This window comes from Triticum aestivum, chromosome 3A, assembly GCF_018294505.1.
Source record: "Triticum aestivum cultivar Chinese Spring chromosome 3A, IWGSC CS RefSeq v2.1, whole genome shotgun sequence".
Lineage (NCBI taxonomy): Eukaryota > Viridiplantae > Streptophyta > Magnoliopsida > Poales > Poaceae > Triticum > Triticum aestivum.
In genome coordinates, this window is record NC_057800.1 from 588,319,545 (window position 1) to 588,337,880 (window position 18,336).

Below are 18,336 nucleotides of genomic sequence, written 5' to 3' on the forward strand. Positions count from 1 at the left end.
TCTCCTTCCACTCCGGCAATCTGGTAAGCCACCGGTTCCCTCCCTGGTCTACTCTGCTCCACTATTCTAATGGGTTGATTTTAGTGCTGACAAATAACTTATATTCCTGTATGTCTTCTATTTTCTCCTTAAAACTTATATTCCTTGTAGATCCACTGATAGTCAAAAAGGAGGATTATGATAATTGAGCAGACTGTTTCTTCTCAATTATTTGCTAATTTTGTTTTTGTTTTGACAAATAACTTTCTTACATTTACTGTGGTAAATATTCACATTGGTATATTGCAAAATGTCATGGTAAAGGAAAAAGTCCCTCCCTGATGAATCATTTCAGAGTTATCTAATTACGTATACAATGGACTTCTTTTCAGGATTCAAACTTGGTTCTGAAAAGCACACCACAGAGGTCACCGTGAAGAAGTCTGGAAGCCTGCTTATAAATTCTGGGATACAAGGATACTCCCTGCTAAAGACAACTCAGGTGTTTCTTTCACTAACTTGTCTTGGTCCTTTTGCCACCATTCCCAAAGAAACGGACCTTGTAGTTCCTGCTAAATTCTGGACTCTGCATATTTCTCCAACTCTGCTTGAGTTCTAATATGATAGGGATTTATAGGAGATTATTAAGTACGAAGGCATCTGTAGCCTTACCAGAAGTTTTTCCATGGTTGATGGGATATGAGACGGTCCTTGTAGAAGACCGTTGAAATAGGAATGGGCATGCTACAGCTATGTCAATATGTCATGTATTCATTCTTTTTGGGATCGAATGCAACATGTCAGCAGGCAGGAACTTTGTTAGATGTAGTGTCACATAAGCAAAATAATTTAATTAGTTTTAGCTGAAGCGGAACTGTTTTACTTTAGTATTACAGAAATAGGCTTCAGGTGCAAGTAATAAATACTGAATTCTCATCACTATCTATCTCAATCTGGATTTGAAGGATTCGTGAGGGATCGCTACACTCTTCTTCCTGAAACAAGAGAAAGAATTGTAGCTACAGAAGTAACTGCTTGGTGGAGGTTTGGGCACTCTTCCCCATCTGCCTGAAATTTTCTCTTTTTGCACAATGCTGATGGTCATTCAACCCTTTTATTTACTGTCCATAGTAATTCTTCAATTCAAGGCGACAAATCAAGTTTCAGTATTACTATGATATTTTTAAGTTGCACTGTCGCTTGTTTGTCCAGTGGAGTAGCACTTCTATTGTTGTTGGTCCTGGACAAGCATAGTTCTTTTACAAATACTGTTGCCAGTATCTTTTGGGTTTTCAAGCTAATATGAGCCATGTTACAAGTTATGTAGAGGAGCTCATGACAAATTATTAGCTTTTAAATTGCATGTCTACTCCAATACATGTCAAAGTACTACCTTTTATATGCGCACAGTGTATATTCCGCAGGCTGCACACATCTTAGAAACTTTCCGGTGCTTGCTTACTATTCCCTCTGTCCCAAAATAAGTGTCTCAACTTTGTACTAACTTTAATATAAAGTTATATTAGAGTTAAGACACTTATTTTGGGACGGAGGGAATACAACTTTGTCTAAAAGCTTCCTTCCCTGTACTTTTGGCATAGCTTAGATTTTTGTTGTCACCTCTCTTGGGCATTAGGGGATGTCCTACAGCTCAAAGCATTTCTGATCTGATCCTAATCCGCTGTGTTTTTGGGCTTATGGATTTCTTAAAATTCGTTTACTTAAGAATACAGTTTCCGGTGTTTACTGAATATAACGTGCTTTCTTTTGCATACTTTTGGTAGTTTTTCCGAACGATTGATCACATAGATGGTTCTGGATGGCCAGATATATCCACTTAATACATTGTGCTAATAGTTTTGCCTTATAGCACACTATCTATGCTAATAGTTTCGCCTTATAGTGCACTACCTGTGCTTAAATAGTTTTGTAGACATTTGAAGCCTCTTGGCTGACGAAGTTCAATCTACAAGGTGCATGATGAAGGATATGAAAGCTGTAGCAAAAGGACTTGCTGATGCTTCCAATGATTTAAGCTAATACTATAAAGCATTGCATCTAATACATATTCTTTATAAATAAATAAGATTTGGTATTTGGTTTAAAGTCCAAAGTTTGCTTGAAAGAAGTTTTGGAAGCTGGTTTTTTTTCTGTCATGTCTACTAGGAACAAAAAGGAAATGCCTACATGTCAAATCCTCATATGCAACACGGATGTCTTGTATTTATGGGATTGTTCTCATGTGATAGTTTTTCCTATGTAATATGAACTTATATAAAGGCACAAGATTGCTCTTCATTTTTTGCAGACCCAATAGAGGTGCATAGAGAAGAGACTTGATTAGTCTACTCTATGTCTTGTTGATTGCAAATACCACTTTGACTCATCTCATCCCCTCGATTCATGCTCGTTTTCTTTATTTTGGCTGTTGATCCATATATTGGATGCCCTCAGACGTAGCACAATGTCAATGCTGACATATGAGTTTTTTCTCTCAGCAGATGAGAGTCTGGAATGTTCCATCCAAATAGTTTAATCAGAAACTGCACTGGCAAAGGTGAGTGAGCACTAATCCATCATTATATGCCTGCTGATATGAGTTGCTCAAATGATTAAAATTGTGTTTGCGCTCCAGGTCTAGAGGATGTAGAGGAGCTCCAGTTTGATCCTAAGGATGGCATTGCTTTTTTTCTTCTTATGCTCCAGTTTGCAGCAGCATCTCCGACACCCTCTCGACGAATTGCAGGTAGATTGTAGCTGAGGATGCGGCAATGACCACCAAGGTATGCCCTTCTCTCCTTGCCCTTCATGCTGGCTTCAACAAGGCCGAAAGATCTTCAGTCTTTTACAAGGTCAACCCCGCCTTCCTTGCAATCAATCTGCTGGCGACAGTAGAAATTAACAGTCCTTTGTATGTGTTTCTACATGGTGGATATACGTGCAGGACCGGAGTGCATGCTCTGTGGCAGAAGCATCAGGGTGCTCCACGCTCAACATCTTCTCAGCATAGCTGCTCGATCAGTAGTTTTGATTGATCTATTTGATAATTTAAGCCATCCAGTTGATGTTCTTGGTTCGCTCATGCTCTTTTCTTATGTTGTTGTTTAATCACTATTGGCTTGGATATTCTCTATAGCATCTCAACAATTCACTGCAATTGGCCAGGTTATTCTGTATATTTGATATTGTACGAGAGTAGCAGTCGGACTCAAAAAATCACAACATTCTGCAGGTACAACAACCACTTTACGCCGAACCTTGATCTCATGTTATATGAGTAGGTTATAAATTTTTAGTAACTAAATTCACATTAGTTTTTGAAGCACAAATTGATGTCTGTAAGTTATTTAGGATAACATTTTGCTCCATTTGGTAGATATATAACAAGACAATATAGAGGGATGTAGAGAGCTATTTTTTTGTTAAAATAAACAGTGGAAACGGTTAGCTTTAATCAGATATGTTTGCTGAAATCCATTTGGATATTTTTTCTCTTTTCTTAGTTTGGTCGCACATGGATCAGCTTAGTGTGTCTTATCTTTTTCACTAAAGTGTGGATATTTATGTATAGAGTAAAACGTGTCCATGCTATTTATTTTCCATAGTCATTGTTGCCTATACCATATTTAAATTGCTGTCTTTATTGTCCTTATCTGATGATAGCCCATTGGGAAATGAAAGAAAGTGGGTTAAATACTTTGTTTCTTTATTTTAGGTCCAAATTTACATTGATCGTTTAGTGGTTCATCGAAATTGTTCTGCCTATGACTTTGAAATTGGCCAGTAAAAGCCAACATCCACCCTCTTCACAGCCGCAGTCAGGGATTCGTTCATTTTAGTGTGAGTAAGGATGGGAACATTGATCTGTATATGGTAATATTTTATGCTGATTTCATTTCTCATTTCATTGATCATCCGTGTTACTCCTTTGACAAATGATATTTATAGTACTTCTGGATGACAAAGACTTTGAGTTCTGTGTGAAGCTCCAAAAGGAATACCTATAAGACTCCTTCATCAACTTAGTAAGATTGCATATGCCCTTTGCGTTGCACAGGTCCAACGCCTCGCTCCTCTACTCATAGTGAAAAAAAAACTTAGGTACTCTGAAATTTATCTTTTCTTCCCCTCACGCTTTGTTAGGTTAGATCAATAGTTTTATCTTATTGGACCTGTGCATTTTGAGAGTCCGAAATGGGAACATTAAATTTACTTGGACCCTATCTTATTCTCATATCTGTAACTAGCTTTGCTTGTCATTTAGAAGGGACGACCTAAGGAGTAGAGAGATTCGAGACAATCAAAATCCTGCATATGTATGTTTACAGGCGTTTGATAATCCTACGCCAGGGCCACATATATAGGGACATTCAAAATTCTACACCAGGTTCACGTATATAGGGACATATTCAGCTGAGGTTCACGTATATACAAACCTGAAACTGTATGCTTTTACACCAGGTTCACGTATATAGGGACATATTCAGCTGAGGTTCACGTATATACAAACCTGAAACTGTATGCTTCAAACCGGATGTGGCAGTAATCCACTCATCATGCAAAACAAAACAAAAATCTGTTACCTAGCATGTATTTGTTTGTACAGATGATGCCATGTACTACATTTTGTTTGCAAAATCCAGCACCTAGCATGTATTTGTTATAATCGAGCACCGCGACGAATCTGTTATTTACCTTAGGAGGGTAAGAAAAAACACAATCAATGATATTATACATAATTCTAGACATTGTTTTAGAGTATGTTCTGAAGTATATTTTTCTTCCAGTAAATGTTGGAAATGTCTATGTACTTTTTTCTCCCAATATGTTATGGTCATCTTCCTGCTATGCATATAAATTTCATGGCCAGCTTACTAGCTGGTGGTTGGCGATCCTTTCTATCTTCTTCCTCGCCGGCTCGATAAATCTCTCGGTTTCCTTCTCCTACCACTCGTCCTCCCTTGTGCTCTGTAACTCGGCCATTGATGTGGCTGTTAGTAATAAGATGGTAATATTTGTTTTATAGAAATACTTGTTTTTTTGCGGGTGTTTAGAAATACTTGTTAGTTGCACAGGTGTACCCTGCAAGGAATAATTTTACAATGGAAATGCATATCTGTTGAATTGATGACTAAACAAGTTTGCGGGCACATATCTGAAAATACAAGCAAATACAGACATAGATTTAAGGGTTCTCATTCATTTAAATCTCAATGTTGAGAGAAGCCGATCTCTGGATATGAGTATTTTCTTCCCTGTTTGCGTGATTGTTTAATTGAATGGATAACTGTGTCTCCTGAATATTGTCCCATATAATTGTTTTAAATCTACCGAATTAGTTCTCTAAATCAGTTGATATTTTGCAAAGCTTCAAGCTTTAGTTTTTGCACTTCATGACACCAATTGTTTGTGCAGATTCAAGATTTATTTCTGTACTGGATGATAGCAGTGATTAGTGGATTACTGTCACACGCTGCTGTTGTCATCCATATCTCCTCAAGCGCCTTAGGTTTGTGATGCGTAAGTTGTTGTACATATGTAAATTGTTCTGTTCTTCTTTCGCCAAAACATTAATAAGCCCGCGATACACTTTGCTTCTTTTTTATCTAATGTCTATTTGTAGACTAAGTGTTTTATTTATGATAGTGGATTTCTGGCGTACATGTGAATATCTCATGTATATACAATCAGTACACTCACCTGAACGAGAATGGTGGCAAGCAGAGCGGGGTTGCGTCTTGTCCTTCTAGCGTCGAAGGTCCGGTGCACCCATGGGTGTGCCTTTGCTAGTTTCTGACTGTCGCAAAGAAGTCAGAGCTGTGGGCGGCGAGGCCACTGCGGCAACGATGACTATGAGGACAGTTTTCAGCAAGCGGTGCTCCCCGAATGTTGCATTGAACTACGTCTTTGCGTGGCTTGCAACCTTCTCCTATGAAGCCCGTATGCAAAATCGAAACTGTCATGTCCTCGGTGTTGTGCTCGACTATTCATTGTTGCTTTGTGGCTCCGTGCTTCCTCTCCACAGTTATATCATTTTTTGTGATGTAATCTTATTAGTGGTTGGGTCATCCATGCGAGCCCCTTCTGAAGTTTGTAGTCTAGGTTAGATACATCCGTATGTAGACAAATTGAAGACAAATAATATGGAAAGGAGGGAGTATATTATTTGACTCAAGCACTCACAACCAACGCACTACACTCATGCACGTGAAATACAATCGTATTTTGATCAATATCCCTGTGTAAGTTTGTTGTTCGGAGGCAATCACGTATGAATTGAAGAGAGGTGAATACTTGATCTTTATGAGATCTTTTTCTCTAAAAAAATTGATATATTCGATTTTTTCTTCCCATTGCATTGGGTGTTTTAGAGTTTTCTACTGACACCAGGTTCATGGCATTGTAAAAGAAGTATTGATTTAAGATAAACCAAACTTTTTCTATTTACAATCAACTTATTATTGAAGGTTGCATCGATGATGTTATTATTGCTAAAATTAAGATGTGCATTACAAGTCTAAGCCATTGTAAGCTTTGTGTACCTTGTACTATTTAATCATGGATGGTATATATTTGGTGGCGAGCGATACGGCTGGTTAAAGACACGAAGATAGCCGAGAAGGAAAGAAGTGGAATAGAGTTTCTATTTGTCGCTGTATGATAGAGAACAGATGCCACCATGTTTATAATATTTATTGTTATTATTTTATGGCAATGCACAAGCATTCGACATGTGCCCGTAGCAACGCACGGACATTCTACTAGTGTACATGGTACTCGAAGTCCCTCCTTTTTTTCAATTTGCACAGTAGGTTGTCTTAAGTCATACTGGAGTATTTTTTAGGGAATAACTTCCGATCTATGCATCATTTGTCGTGGCAATACAAGATACATCATAGTTTGACCATGTTTATAAAAAATACCATGGTTCACAAGAGCAAATTAATATCAATAGATCAATCATGTAGTATATTTTCATGTTGTATTTATTTGGTATTGTTGATGTTGCCTGATTAAATTATATTATGTAAGTTTCGTTCAAATGATCACGTGGAGGACAAACAAGCTAAGCCCGATTTTAGTCTCCAGCCAACAAATACACTATCCTTCTCTACACGTGGGATATAGTATATGGACAATATGGACTATACAATTGTTATCCATCATCTTTATAAGTACTTCTGAATTGTTTAAGAACATCCAGATGGTCAAGATATACGAATTCAACTAAGGAGAACTGCACGACACCATCTATATGGGCTGGCTGGTACCGTGCAGTTCTTCATTTGGCAGCATTCGAGGTGTCGTTGGTCATTGCAGCTGAGGAAAAATTGCAGAGCTTGTGGCTGGTTCGTAGCCATCTGTGAGCTACTGATTGGCCGCTTAGGTGTCAAAACTAGCTAGACAATTTTAGATGACTAAAACTACTATGGCCACCTGTAGGTAGGTGTGAATAATCTAACCCGGTTGTTAGATATTTGTCATTTGGGTAAGTATTGTATTGTCGGAAGCCAGTTGTCGTACGCAGAACTTGTTGGATGCAACTAGTGGAGTTTTTCGCTTTTTGAGACTTGAGAGAGAGAGAGAGAGAGTTGAGAGAGAGAGGGAGAGAGAGAGAGAGAGAGAGAGAGGTGGAGTTATGTAGCTGGCTCGGCGGTTCCATTGATTGTTTAACTGTGTATGGTTTAACCAGTCATTAGATAATTTTCATTGGAGTACGTACATGGCATCCTATTCCTTTTCTTTTTTACTTTGCACAGTAGGTTGTCTTGAAGTCATTTTTTACAGAAAAACTTCTTGGCAGCACAAGAAACACCATAGTTTGACCATGTTTATAAATAACACCATCATTCACAATACCAAACTAGCATCATTAGATCAATCATGTAATAAAATTTTCATATTATAATTATTAGTTATTGCTAACATTTTTAATACAAAATTAATAAAAAATACAAAATTTTAATAAAGATAAAATTAATATGCAGAGCAAAAGTAAATGGAGGTGCACACAAAATGTTGGGTGCTACACATAGAGTAGAGGGAATATGCTCATGTCTACCAAGAACTAGTATTTGTCTTGCCTGATTAGAAATTATATTGCGTAAGTTTTGATTCAAATGATCATGTGGAGGACAAACAAGATAAGCACGATTTTAGTCTCCACTCAACAAATGCACTATCCTCCTCTACACGTGGCATAGAATATATGTACAATCTGGACTATACGGTTGTTATCCATCATCTTTATAAGTAGTGTCAAATTGTCTAAGAACATCCAGATGGTCAAGATATACAAATGTCAACTAAGGAGAACAAAAATTCAATCATGTAGCAAATTAATCTACCACATATGACATTTTAAAGAGAAAGTACTACACACGGCACACTCAAAGATAGGTACCTGAAGTTGCAACAATATTGTTCGATGTAAACATTTAAGTCAACATACATGATAGTTAAAGTACAAAATGTTTGCACTTGAGACATGCTAAATAATTAAAAGTTTGTACGACAATCAATAGAAAATTACAACATAACACAACAATTATTTCATCTTAAAAATAGTATTTGATTAGTTGAGAGCTTGACTTCTCTATGTTCAAATTATATGCTATTGTTGTCATTCAAGATTGGATAAGATTATCTGAGTCTACATTAATAATGGTTCCAATTTTTAGTGATTATGTTTCTAGGATCTATAGGTGAGGAGATTAACAATATGTAGCTTGAATTGTTTAAGGAAGAGGCGGCTATGGTAGGGGTAGGGGCTAGTAAGTCGCACCATATTCCTCCTTATTATAACTTTGTTGCTAGTCCATACAGTGACTTTATCCAGCCAACGCTTTTCGGTATCCTACTCGAGTTGAAGCCCCACGTCTTTGTGTGGCGCTTTCATGTCGGCAAAAAGCGATTCATTCAAGCTCCATGAGCGTGTAAGTCGTTACCTGGTAACAATTGTTTTGTTAAAAAAAATAGAACATAACACAACTAATATTTTGTTCTAAAACTGAAATATGATGTTGTGTTTTGATTTGAAGAAAATTGAACTAATATAAAGAAGCGGCATGTTTAATTATTATTCACTACTCTATTTTTAAAGCTCGTCAGGTGTCACACAATTTATAAAATAAAATAAAGTTGCCACATTAACACAACAATGATAACAGTTAACACAAGCTACACTTTTTCCTATGAAATGAGTACAAAGTACAATAAAATAGGCCAGAAAAGTTTGGCAGAAGAGCTTAGAAGTTACAGCAATATAAACACAAAAGTGTAGCTGCAAATAAAACAAAAGGGTGAAACAACAAGAAAATATTAAATTAAACTTTTGGGGAGAACATTCATTTTTTTTGTCTCTCAAATTGTGGTTCAGGTTCAAGTTTAAATCCATTTCATTCTAAATCAATCTAGTAACTCTACGCTTATATACTACTCCTATTAGATTTTAGATAACTTTTAGTTCGTTTATTTTCTACCAGCTGGACAAAATACACCACAAAATCGGGTTGCATTTGATACATCGATGCATGACATACATTCTTAAGCTTCTAGCGGGTTTGGTATGTTATCTCTCGATTGTAGTGAAACTTGGTTTTGAGGAGGCTCTCTTCCCCTCCTTTCCCTCTATTTCCCCCTTTTCATTGGGAGCTCCCTAACTTTCCCTGACTCCCCTCCCCTCTTCCTTCGATGGTGGTGTCACTTGGAGCGAGGATGGGAGAGGAGCTCGGGTTGCTCTTGTAGGTTGTAGGAGTAGCGTAGTATGGGCCTTAGTGCCGATTGTCACCCTTGTGTGGGTGTGTGGCCTCATGTCGTTGCCATGCGAAAAGCCACCATGTGCTCAGCCATGTCTGCTTGCGTACAACACCTCGTGGTCACCGACATCGCCATCGCTAGATCCTCCATTACCGAGACAAGGGGACGGGGCAGATGTGGTGTCATCCCGTTCAATAAGCCCACGGTGGCGACAATCCATATTGTTGCTAGCTTCTCTTCCTCGTTCCTAATGGCCAATCGCCAAATTTGCGGAGAGGGGCATGGTGGAAGATTTTGCAACGGCGTGCTTTGTCGCTGCCTTGCCTCGTTGGATTCTGGCTTCTGGCAAGGGTGGCTCCGCTCTATGATCCGAAAAAGGGATCATCGTCTTCAGCCGCTGCTTACATGCTCAAGATGGAGAAGAAGCGGCCAAGACCAGGAGGTGATGCACATGGGGGTTGTGAGTTTCATCGATGGTGGATCTGAAAGGGTTACATCACCTATCGGCTGTTGGCCTTCCCCAACGAGTCGTTGTTCTTTCTGGTCTAAAGACAGCCATGTTGCTATAAATAGTGGCATTCTAGGGTAGAGCCCATGACATAATGTGATGGAGGTCTTGCCGAACCAAGTTGTTTTGTCTTGATGGTTTTTAAGCAAATCAGACCGCTTTCTAATCACGTGCTTCAAAAGAGAATTGAACCCAGGTCATAGGGGTTAGAGGCCGAGGGGCTTAAACCTAGCCCAAGAGCAAACTGAGCTAGACTTGTTTGTTGTCTTTATTAAACAAATATTTACATCTTAGCTATATTATATACAAAACAAAATTGTACCTTGAATCGGCACCGAACCAGACGAGATGAGCCTACGGTCCTACCGGTGAAAACGTGAACTGTGAGCCTCGCTGGTCCGAAAAACTATGACTAGTAGTTATATGTTCAAAGGTAAGCCAAAAAAAGACGAGAGGATGTCAACGTCTTGATCTCTCTGCTAGGCGACCCTTTTGCTCGGGAATTAAATATACCAGAAATTCACAAGCCATGGAATATGAATTTGTACGTATGTATGAAAGAAGATGGACAATGCTAACGCCCACACGTGTGGTGAAAGCGAAATTCGCATACACGTTCTATAACACACAGACTACCACGTCACCGCATGCATGCATGTGGGAATCTTTTTGAATTTTCAGTTTTTAAGATGTTTTATCTCTTAAATGAAAAATTCGATTGAAAATCCGTTTCCACCATTAAATTCCTCGCGACTGGATCTTCGAAACTAGATCTCATACAATATATTTTGATGAATTTTTTTTTGAAGGTTAAAAGCTGCCATGTCTATTGCATATGAATTGTCATGGTGTTTACATTGAAGTTATCATGATATATTTCAGCTATTTTCTTCTACATTTAAAAGTAAATTTTGACATATTATAAAACAGGAAATTAAGAAACTAGACTTGCCATGAACCATAAACTAAAATTGCCATAATACATGCACTTAAAATTGCCATGGTTATAATTTTCATGGGCAAACTACTGGAATTGCCATCATCAAAATACTAAAATTGCCATGCTCTACAAACTAAAATTGCCACGTGGCAACTTTAGTTGAAGCACTATGACAACTACAGTGTAAACATCATGGCATATAAAATTGCCATATTATAATTTTGACATATTATAAAACAGGAAATTGGGAAACTAGACTTGCCATGAACCATAAACTAAAATTACCATGACACATGCACTTAAAATCGCCATGGTTCATACAAAAAATAATTTTCATGGGCAAACTACTGGAATTGTCATCATCAAAATACTAAAATTGCCATGCTCTACAAACTAAAATTGCCACGTGGCAACTTTAGTTTAAGCACTATGACAACTATAATGTAAACATCATGGCAACTTTTAGGTAAAAAAAAACGTAATCGAAACATATCAACATGGGGTCTAGTTTTGAAGATCTCGTCGAGACGATTTAATGGTGAAAATGAATTTTTAATTGGATTTTATAATTAGGAGATAAAATAATTTTAAACCAAAAACTAAAAAGATTCATTTTGATGTCATCTGTTTTGATGTGACAAAATGAGTGGATATGAAGGTGTGTGGGCGATGTGTAAGATGTCACACGTGTGGGCGTTAGTTTTTTCAAAGAAGATCAAGACAACCTATGAAGAAGACAAGATGTTATGAGTTATCTCGAGGTTGGCAAGCGGAGAACCGTATACAAAAGAACTGTTTATTATTTTCATATTATTTTTGACTATTTACATCTACATCCTTCTTAAAGAATTCAAAGAATATACACATCGAGAGAAACGCAGTAGGGGGAGACAAGGCCTCCATTGGCCAAGAAAAACCTCATAATTTTGGGGAGCATCATCGAACAGATCGGCTTGCTCTCATGCCCACACACATCGAGCGATCGACTCTCGCCATCACAATTTGTACTCCAACCTAACCCCAAACTAAGCGCAAGGGGCAAAAAAAGGCTAGCTTGACTAAATCGAGACGTAATAACAAACGAATTATAATTATCTAATCTACGGTGGACCAGCTCCTGAGCAGCGACGGCCTGGCGAACATCTGCTCGAGCGCCACCACCACGGCCATGGCGAGCGACACGCCGACTCCGGGCTGCACCACTAGCCGGAAAACATCAGTCCCGACAACCTCCTTCGGCCTGATCTCCGCCACCGCGCGCCGCTCTCCGTCGTACACCACGCAGCTCCGCCGCGCGTAGGACCCCTCCACCTCGTACGACGGCCCGGCTCCGGCGCCCGCGCACGCCGTCACGTGCGCCAACGTCTTGCCGCGGCCGCTGCGCCTGACTGTGTACACGGGCCGCCGCGTCTCCTCGCCGGCGAACACCAACCACTGCTCGCCCTGCAGGCTGAACCGCTTACGGCGGACGGTGAAGTTGGGGCGGCCGGCCGCGTCCATGAGGACGACCTCGTCGCCGCTCTCGGAGGCGTAGCTGTCGACGCGGTAGGCCAGGTTGCCCTTGGCGTCGAACACCGTGAACCCCTTGCAGTCGAATAGCAGCGACTTGCGCCACACCGTCAGCGTCGTGGGCCCCTCCGCGGAGCTGGCCGGCGCGCACGGCGCCTCGTCGACGGCGCCCGGCGCGGGCGCCATGTTGGGGTGAACCTTCGCCATGTGTAGTATCGATATCAGGGTCGAAGGAGCTGAGAGCGGACAGGCGGTAGCTGGGTAGTCTGAGCTAATTGAGCTTGGTCGGCCTGTTGGTTGGTTCTGAGAGAGGAGTCTGTGGTAGGCTGTAGTTATATACAAGTCCAGCTCGCTCCATGATGGTCCGGCCGGGCGGGAGAAACTGTCCACCGGCAAAGAAGGCAAAGGCATGTTGCTCTGACGTGCGTAGGGACGCAAGTGACATGGGCTGCTGCTTAACGACCTCTTCCTCAGTTAATTAATAATCTTATCATGGATTGTTTGCTATTACTGGCTAGCCATAGTGGGGTAACTTAGATAGTAACTTAACACATCCTAAGACAATTTTACTTATGTGGCAAGTATTTAATGAGGAGAGAGATGTTTGGAATAACATAAGGCTGGTTGTAATGGGGAGTATCATATACAAGTATCATGCATATGATACTAGTCTATAATACTACATCCCTAATGCATAGTATCATATATTGGTATCATAAAGGACTACATTTATTGCCATGCATGACACAAAGTAGCACATCATTTAATATGATACGGTATCATGATATGATACTCAAGCCTCTCTTTCTTTATTTAATTCTATGCCACCTCATCAAAATTGCTTAGTTGGCATGCATGATACTACCTATGATACTCCCATTACGGGCAGCCTAATATGTTACTGTAACATAGTGCTTCTCAAGATAAAATGAGTCTATAAGGCAATAAATAAAACAATCTATGACACTACTACTAAGATACTTTGCACTATGAAGATAGTAACTTAGACTAGTATCATATGCATGACACTAATATAAGTTACTCCCCACTATGACCAGTCTAATAAATTCGGCTGACGCAAAGACCGAAGTTACCCAAGAACTTGAGAATGCTGCTGCATAATATTGTAATCAATAAATTAGGAGGAATCATCTGCCAGTAGACAGATCACAGAGTACTGCTGCTTTTCTTCCATCAACAACTTTTGTTTTTTGAACGGACTCCAGATCAAGCTCGTTCGATCGTAGCTATCCAGAGAAACAGCGCGACGTTTTGTGCAGGCATGCCGCGCCTGACAGATTAAACGTCGACTCACGATCAAATCGTCGACGCGTGATCTGGACACAAACTATTCACTACTACTGAGTATATCCATGCACACGCACAGCACTACCACTATGAACGCAGATCCCTAATCCGACACGCGGCAGGAGGCGAGGCTTCGGGCGGGCTAGCAATAGCACCCCAGCAAGAAGCAGCGGCTAGCTCTAGTGCGTCGAGTCATCTGGTTATAGGCGGCAAAAATCAATTCCATACCGATAGGCGATAACGCTCCGTTCCGTCGGCGCAAGCACGGACGACACGGTGATTGCCCGGTTAATCAACAGCGGAAGCAACGCAGCTGGAACGCGATTAACGAAGCATCCGCGCGTGCTGCTGATGTTACCTTCCAGGATTAACTAATAACTAGCTCCACTTTAGCTTTAGCTAGTTACGATCATGTCTTGAGAAATGTCATAGAATTAGAATATCTTGTTTAACATGATTGATGATAAAATATATGATGGTATAACACAATGATCAATTTGTCTCAAATGTAAGATCCGTATAGGCAACAATGGTGAGATCATCATATGCTTAGTTTGGCACCACAATTTTGGTCAAATGCCTTCAAAACTTAGTTATACGGTGCAGTTTTCTTGGGATCATCCTGAGATTCGTCTTTTGTTATTTGGACTTCAAAAAACGTAGAGAAAATTGTGCATTGAAGGAGGTTCAAACCCACCCGCAACTTCAAACTTACTATCGTAGTGCACCACAAACTAGAGTAAAATATGTTTGTGTAATAAAATGATATAAAGTTTGTATTTGCATGAAAAGAGTTTTGATTATTTCTTCTGTCATATTTTTTGAGTTTGTATTTATTTTTGTTTATTAGGCATTTGTCAATTTCCTAATGTGTGTAACTTCAGAATTATTAAAGTGTAACCGAAGAAGATGTGTTATTGAAATTTATATTTGTGCATTTTTAATGAAATGTTGGGTTAAATATGTGCATTTTGTGTAGTTTGCACATTTGAAGCATGAAATTGTCCATAATTGTTTATGTGCAAAGGTGGTTTTTACATTTTTTAAGCTTAAAAACGCACATGAATATTTGTGTTTTTGCAAGTTTGGGAGTCAAAATATTCAAGTAGATAGTTTGCGCATTCCGAAGCTTGAAATTATACACAATTGTAACTATTTACAATTTTGGGAATCAAAATGTTGATTTCAGTAGTCTGCGTTTTTTTTGAAAGATCCAGCATCGCTGGCATTCATTGATAATAACAGGAAGCAACGAAAAACAAGAGGGTGGTGAAGGTCCTACAACCCGAGGATCCGAAGATCAAAGGAAAAAAGAAAAACAACAGCCCTAAAAGCTGCAGCACAACACTCTATACAATCCAAATTAGGCAGCGCAACTCTGACTTCAACGGTGAAACTACTAAGGAAACTACTCAGGGATGACGTCACGGAGGATTTTTGACAATGTCGCTAGCTCGGCTGACAGGGTTCGGGACCTGGTAATACAGGATATCCACACATGGAGGGCAGTAGGATGCATTTGTGACCTGACGACGTGATTTAGCTGGCCTTCTTGGTCGGTTTGTAGAGTCAGATGCTTCCTGTGTGGTCGAGCTGGGGTGCCGGCTGTATTGTTGTAGTTACAGGTCTAGTTCTCCTAGACTGTAACCTTGTACTTTCTCTTTTCCCATCTAATAAAATACGGCCAATGGCCCTTCGAGACGACGTCACGGAGGATCGCCGAACAAACCACCTGCCACAGTAGTCTGCGTATTTTGAAGCATGAATTAGCTAAAACTGTTTTGTAGAATTTTATTTTTTAGAAACGAAGCCTATTGCACTTTTTTTTTGGTAATTTTATGTTTAGAAATAAGCAAAAGAATATAGGAGGCTCGCACAGTATAAATGTGTACCTAAATTTGCATGCGCTCAACCCAACAAATAAAACATTTTTGGTTTAGCGACTAAGTGAGATGACTCCTTACTTATCTTACTGATATCTTGCCGGTTAAAAAAACTTATTGATACCTTCTCTACTATCAAAAAAGAAAAAAGAAAAACTAATGAACGACCGTATCTATGTAACAGGGTAAATCAAGAAAATCCGGCAGAAAAGTGTAATTCAAGAAAAGAGCAATAGCAGGAATCAACAGAAGCAACATAGAAACACGATTAACGAAGCAGCGGCGCATGCTGCTGATGTTATCTTTCAGGATTAACTATTGACCAGCTCTGCTTTAATTAGTCACGATCAGGCCTACTACCGTGACGAGGTTGATAGTTAGCTAGTGGGCTTGTTGGTACCGTGCAATTCTTCATTCGGTAGCATTCGAGGTGTCGTTGAACATTGCAGCTGAGGCAAAAAGTAGACCTTGTGGCTGGCCCGGAGCCATCTGTGGGCTACTGATTGGCCGTCTAGATGTCAAAACTAACTACTGTTTTATACAGTAGATGACTACAACTACTAGGGGCACATGTATGTACATGTGAATAATTTAACCGGTCATTACATATTTTGTCATTTGGGTAAGTATTGTCGGAAGCCAGCTGACGTACGCAGAGAATGCAATAAGTGGAGTTTTTTCTTTTTTGATAGAGAGACAGGTGGAGTTGCGGAGTTGGCTCCGTGGTTCCATTGATTGTTTAAGTGTGTATAGTTTAATCAGTCATTAGATAAATTTCACTAGAGTACATACATGGTACTCCATCTGTCTTTTTTATTTTGCACAGTAGATTATCTTAAGTCATATTTTTTTACATGAAATACTTTTGATCTATGCATCATCTGTCATGTTAGTACAGGAAACATCATAGTTTGACCATGTTTATGAAAATACCATCATTGAAAATATCAAATTATTATCATCAGATCAATCATGTAGCTTATTTTTCATATTGCATTTTTATTTGGTGCTGTAGATGTTGACATTTTTAATATAAAGTTAATAAAACTGTTCAAATATTGAATTATGACCAAATTAATATGCGGAGCTAAAGTAAACGGTGGTAGTACCATACACACAACATGTTGGGTGCTACACATGGAGTAGAGGGAATATGCTCATGTCAATCAAGAAGTAGTATCGGGTTGCTTGATTAGAAATTATATTACGTAAGTTTTGATTCAAATGGTCATGTGGAGGACAAACAAGATAAGCACAATTTTTAACTTCCAACCAACAAATACACTATCCTCCCCGACACGTGGCATACAATATACTCTCTCCGTATAGAAATACTTGTCAGAAAAATGGATGTATCTAGACGTATTTTAGTTTTGAATACATCCATTTTTATCCATTGCTCCAACAAGTATTTCCGGATGGAGGACGTATATACAGTCTGGACCATATGGTTGTTATCCATCATCTTTGTAAGTACTGTCAAATTGTCTAAGAACATCCAAATGGTCAAGATATACAAGCGTCAACTACGAAAAACAATAATGCAATCATATAGCAAATTAATGTGCCACATACGACATTTTAAAGAGAAAGTACTATGTACGACACACTAAAAGTTTGGTCCAAAATGTTTCAAGCCAGGTACCTGAAGTTGCAACAATATTGTTCAATGTAAACATTTAAGTCCACATACGGGATAGTCAAAGTACAATATGTTTGCACTTGAGAAATGCTAAATAATTAAAAGTTTTCTAAAATAGGTGATAAAAAATAAAACATAACACAACAATTATTTCATCTTAAAAATAGTATTTGATTAGTTGACATCGTTATTTGTCTATGTCAATATTATATGTTGTTTTTCTCATCGAGATTGGATAAGATTATCTAAGCCTACATCAATAATGGTTCCAATGTATATAGTGATTATGTTTCTAGGATCTATAGGTGAGGATATTAACAATATGTATCTCGAATTTTTGAAGGAAGAGGCAGCTGTGGTAGGGGCTAATAAGTCGCACCATATTCTTCCTTATTATAGATTTGTTGCTAGTCCTTAGAGTGATTTTATACATCCAATGTTTTTCAGTATCCTACTCGAGTTGAAGCCCCACTTCTTTGCTTGATGCTTTCATGTCAGCAAAAACCGCTTCATTCAAGCTCCACGGGCGTGTAACTCAGCACCTGGTAACAATTGTTTCGTTAAAAAGATTAAAACATAACATAACTAATATTTTATTCTAAAAGTGAATATGATGTTGTGTTTTGATTTGTAAGAAAACCAAACTAATATAAGGAAGCCAAGTGTTCAATTATTAATTCTCTACCCTATTTTTGTAGATCATCATGTGTCACACAATTTATGAAACAAAATATAGTTGCCACATTAACGCAACAGTGAAAAACAGTTAACCCAAGCCACACTTTTTTTCTATGAAATGAGTACAAAG

General features: G+C 38.9%; 1 protein-coding gene and 1 long non-coding RNA gene across 16 annotated transcripts in view; one reads left to right on the forward strand and one right to left on the reverse strand.

Moving 5' to 3' along the window:
• Positions 1-6,272, forward strand: part of LOC123062416 (uncharacterized) — an 8,451-nt gene extending 2,179 nt beyond the window's left edge. Inside the window, exons 3-9 of one of the 15 annotated variants that reach the window (XR_006429664.1) lie at positions 372-481; positions 945-1,023; positions 2,478-2,536; positions 2,615-2,762; positions 2,924-3,052; positions 3,145-3,211; positions 3,695-6,272. This is a non-coding gene — a long non-coding RNA (uncharacterized lncRNA). Of the gene's footprint in view, positions 24-371; positions 482-944; positions 1,024-2,477; positions 2,537-2,614 lie in introns of all 15 variants that reach the window. The other 14 variants (XR_006429670.1, XR_006429667.1, XR_006429673.1 and 11 more) reach the window with 14 other exon arrangements.
• Positions 6,273-12,070: 5,798 nt separating this feature from the next.
• LOC123058714 (protein LURP-one-related 8) lies at positions 12,071-12,988 on the reverse strand. The gene has a single exon (XM_044481411.1). The coding sequence runs from the start codon at positions 12,900-12,902 to the stop codon at positions 12,282-12,284; it is 621 nt and encodes a 206-aa protein (XP_044337346.1). The 5' UTR covers positions 12,903-12,988; the 3' UTR covers positions 12,071-12,281.
• Between the last annotated feature and the right edge of the window lie 5,348 nt (positions 12,989-18,336).

Bases quoted from the DNA above. Each gene is read 5' to 3' on its own strand.
- LOC123058714 (XM_044481411.1), bottom strand. From the start codon at position 12,902: ATGGCGAAGGTTCACCCCAACATGGCGCCCGCGCCGGGCGCCGTCGAC.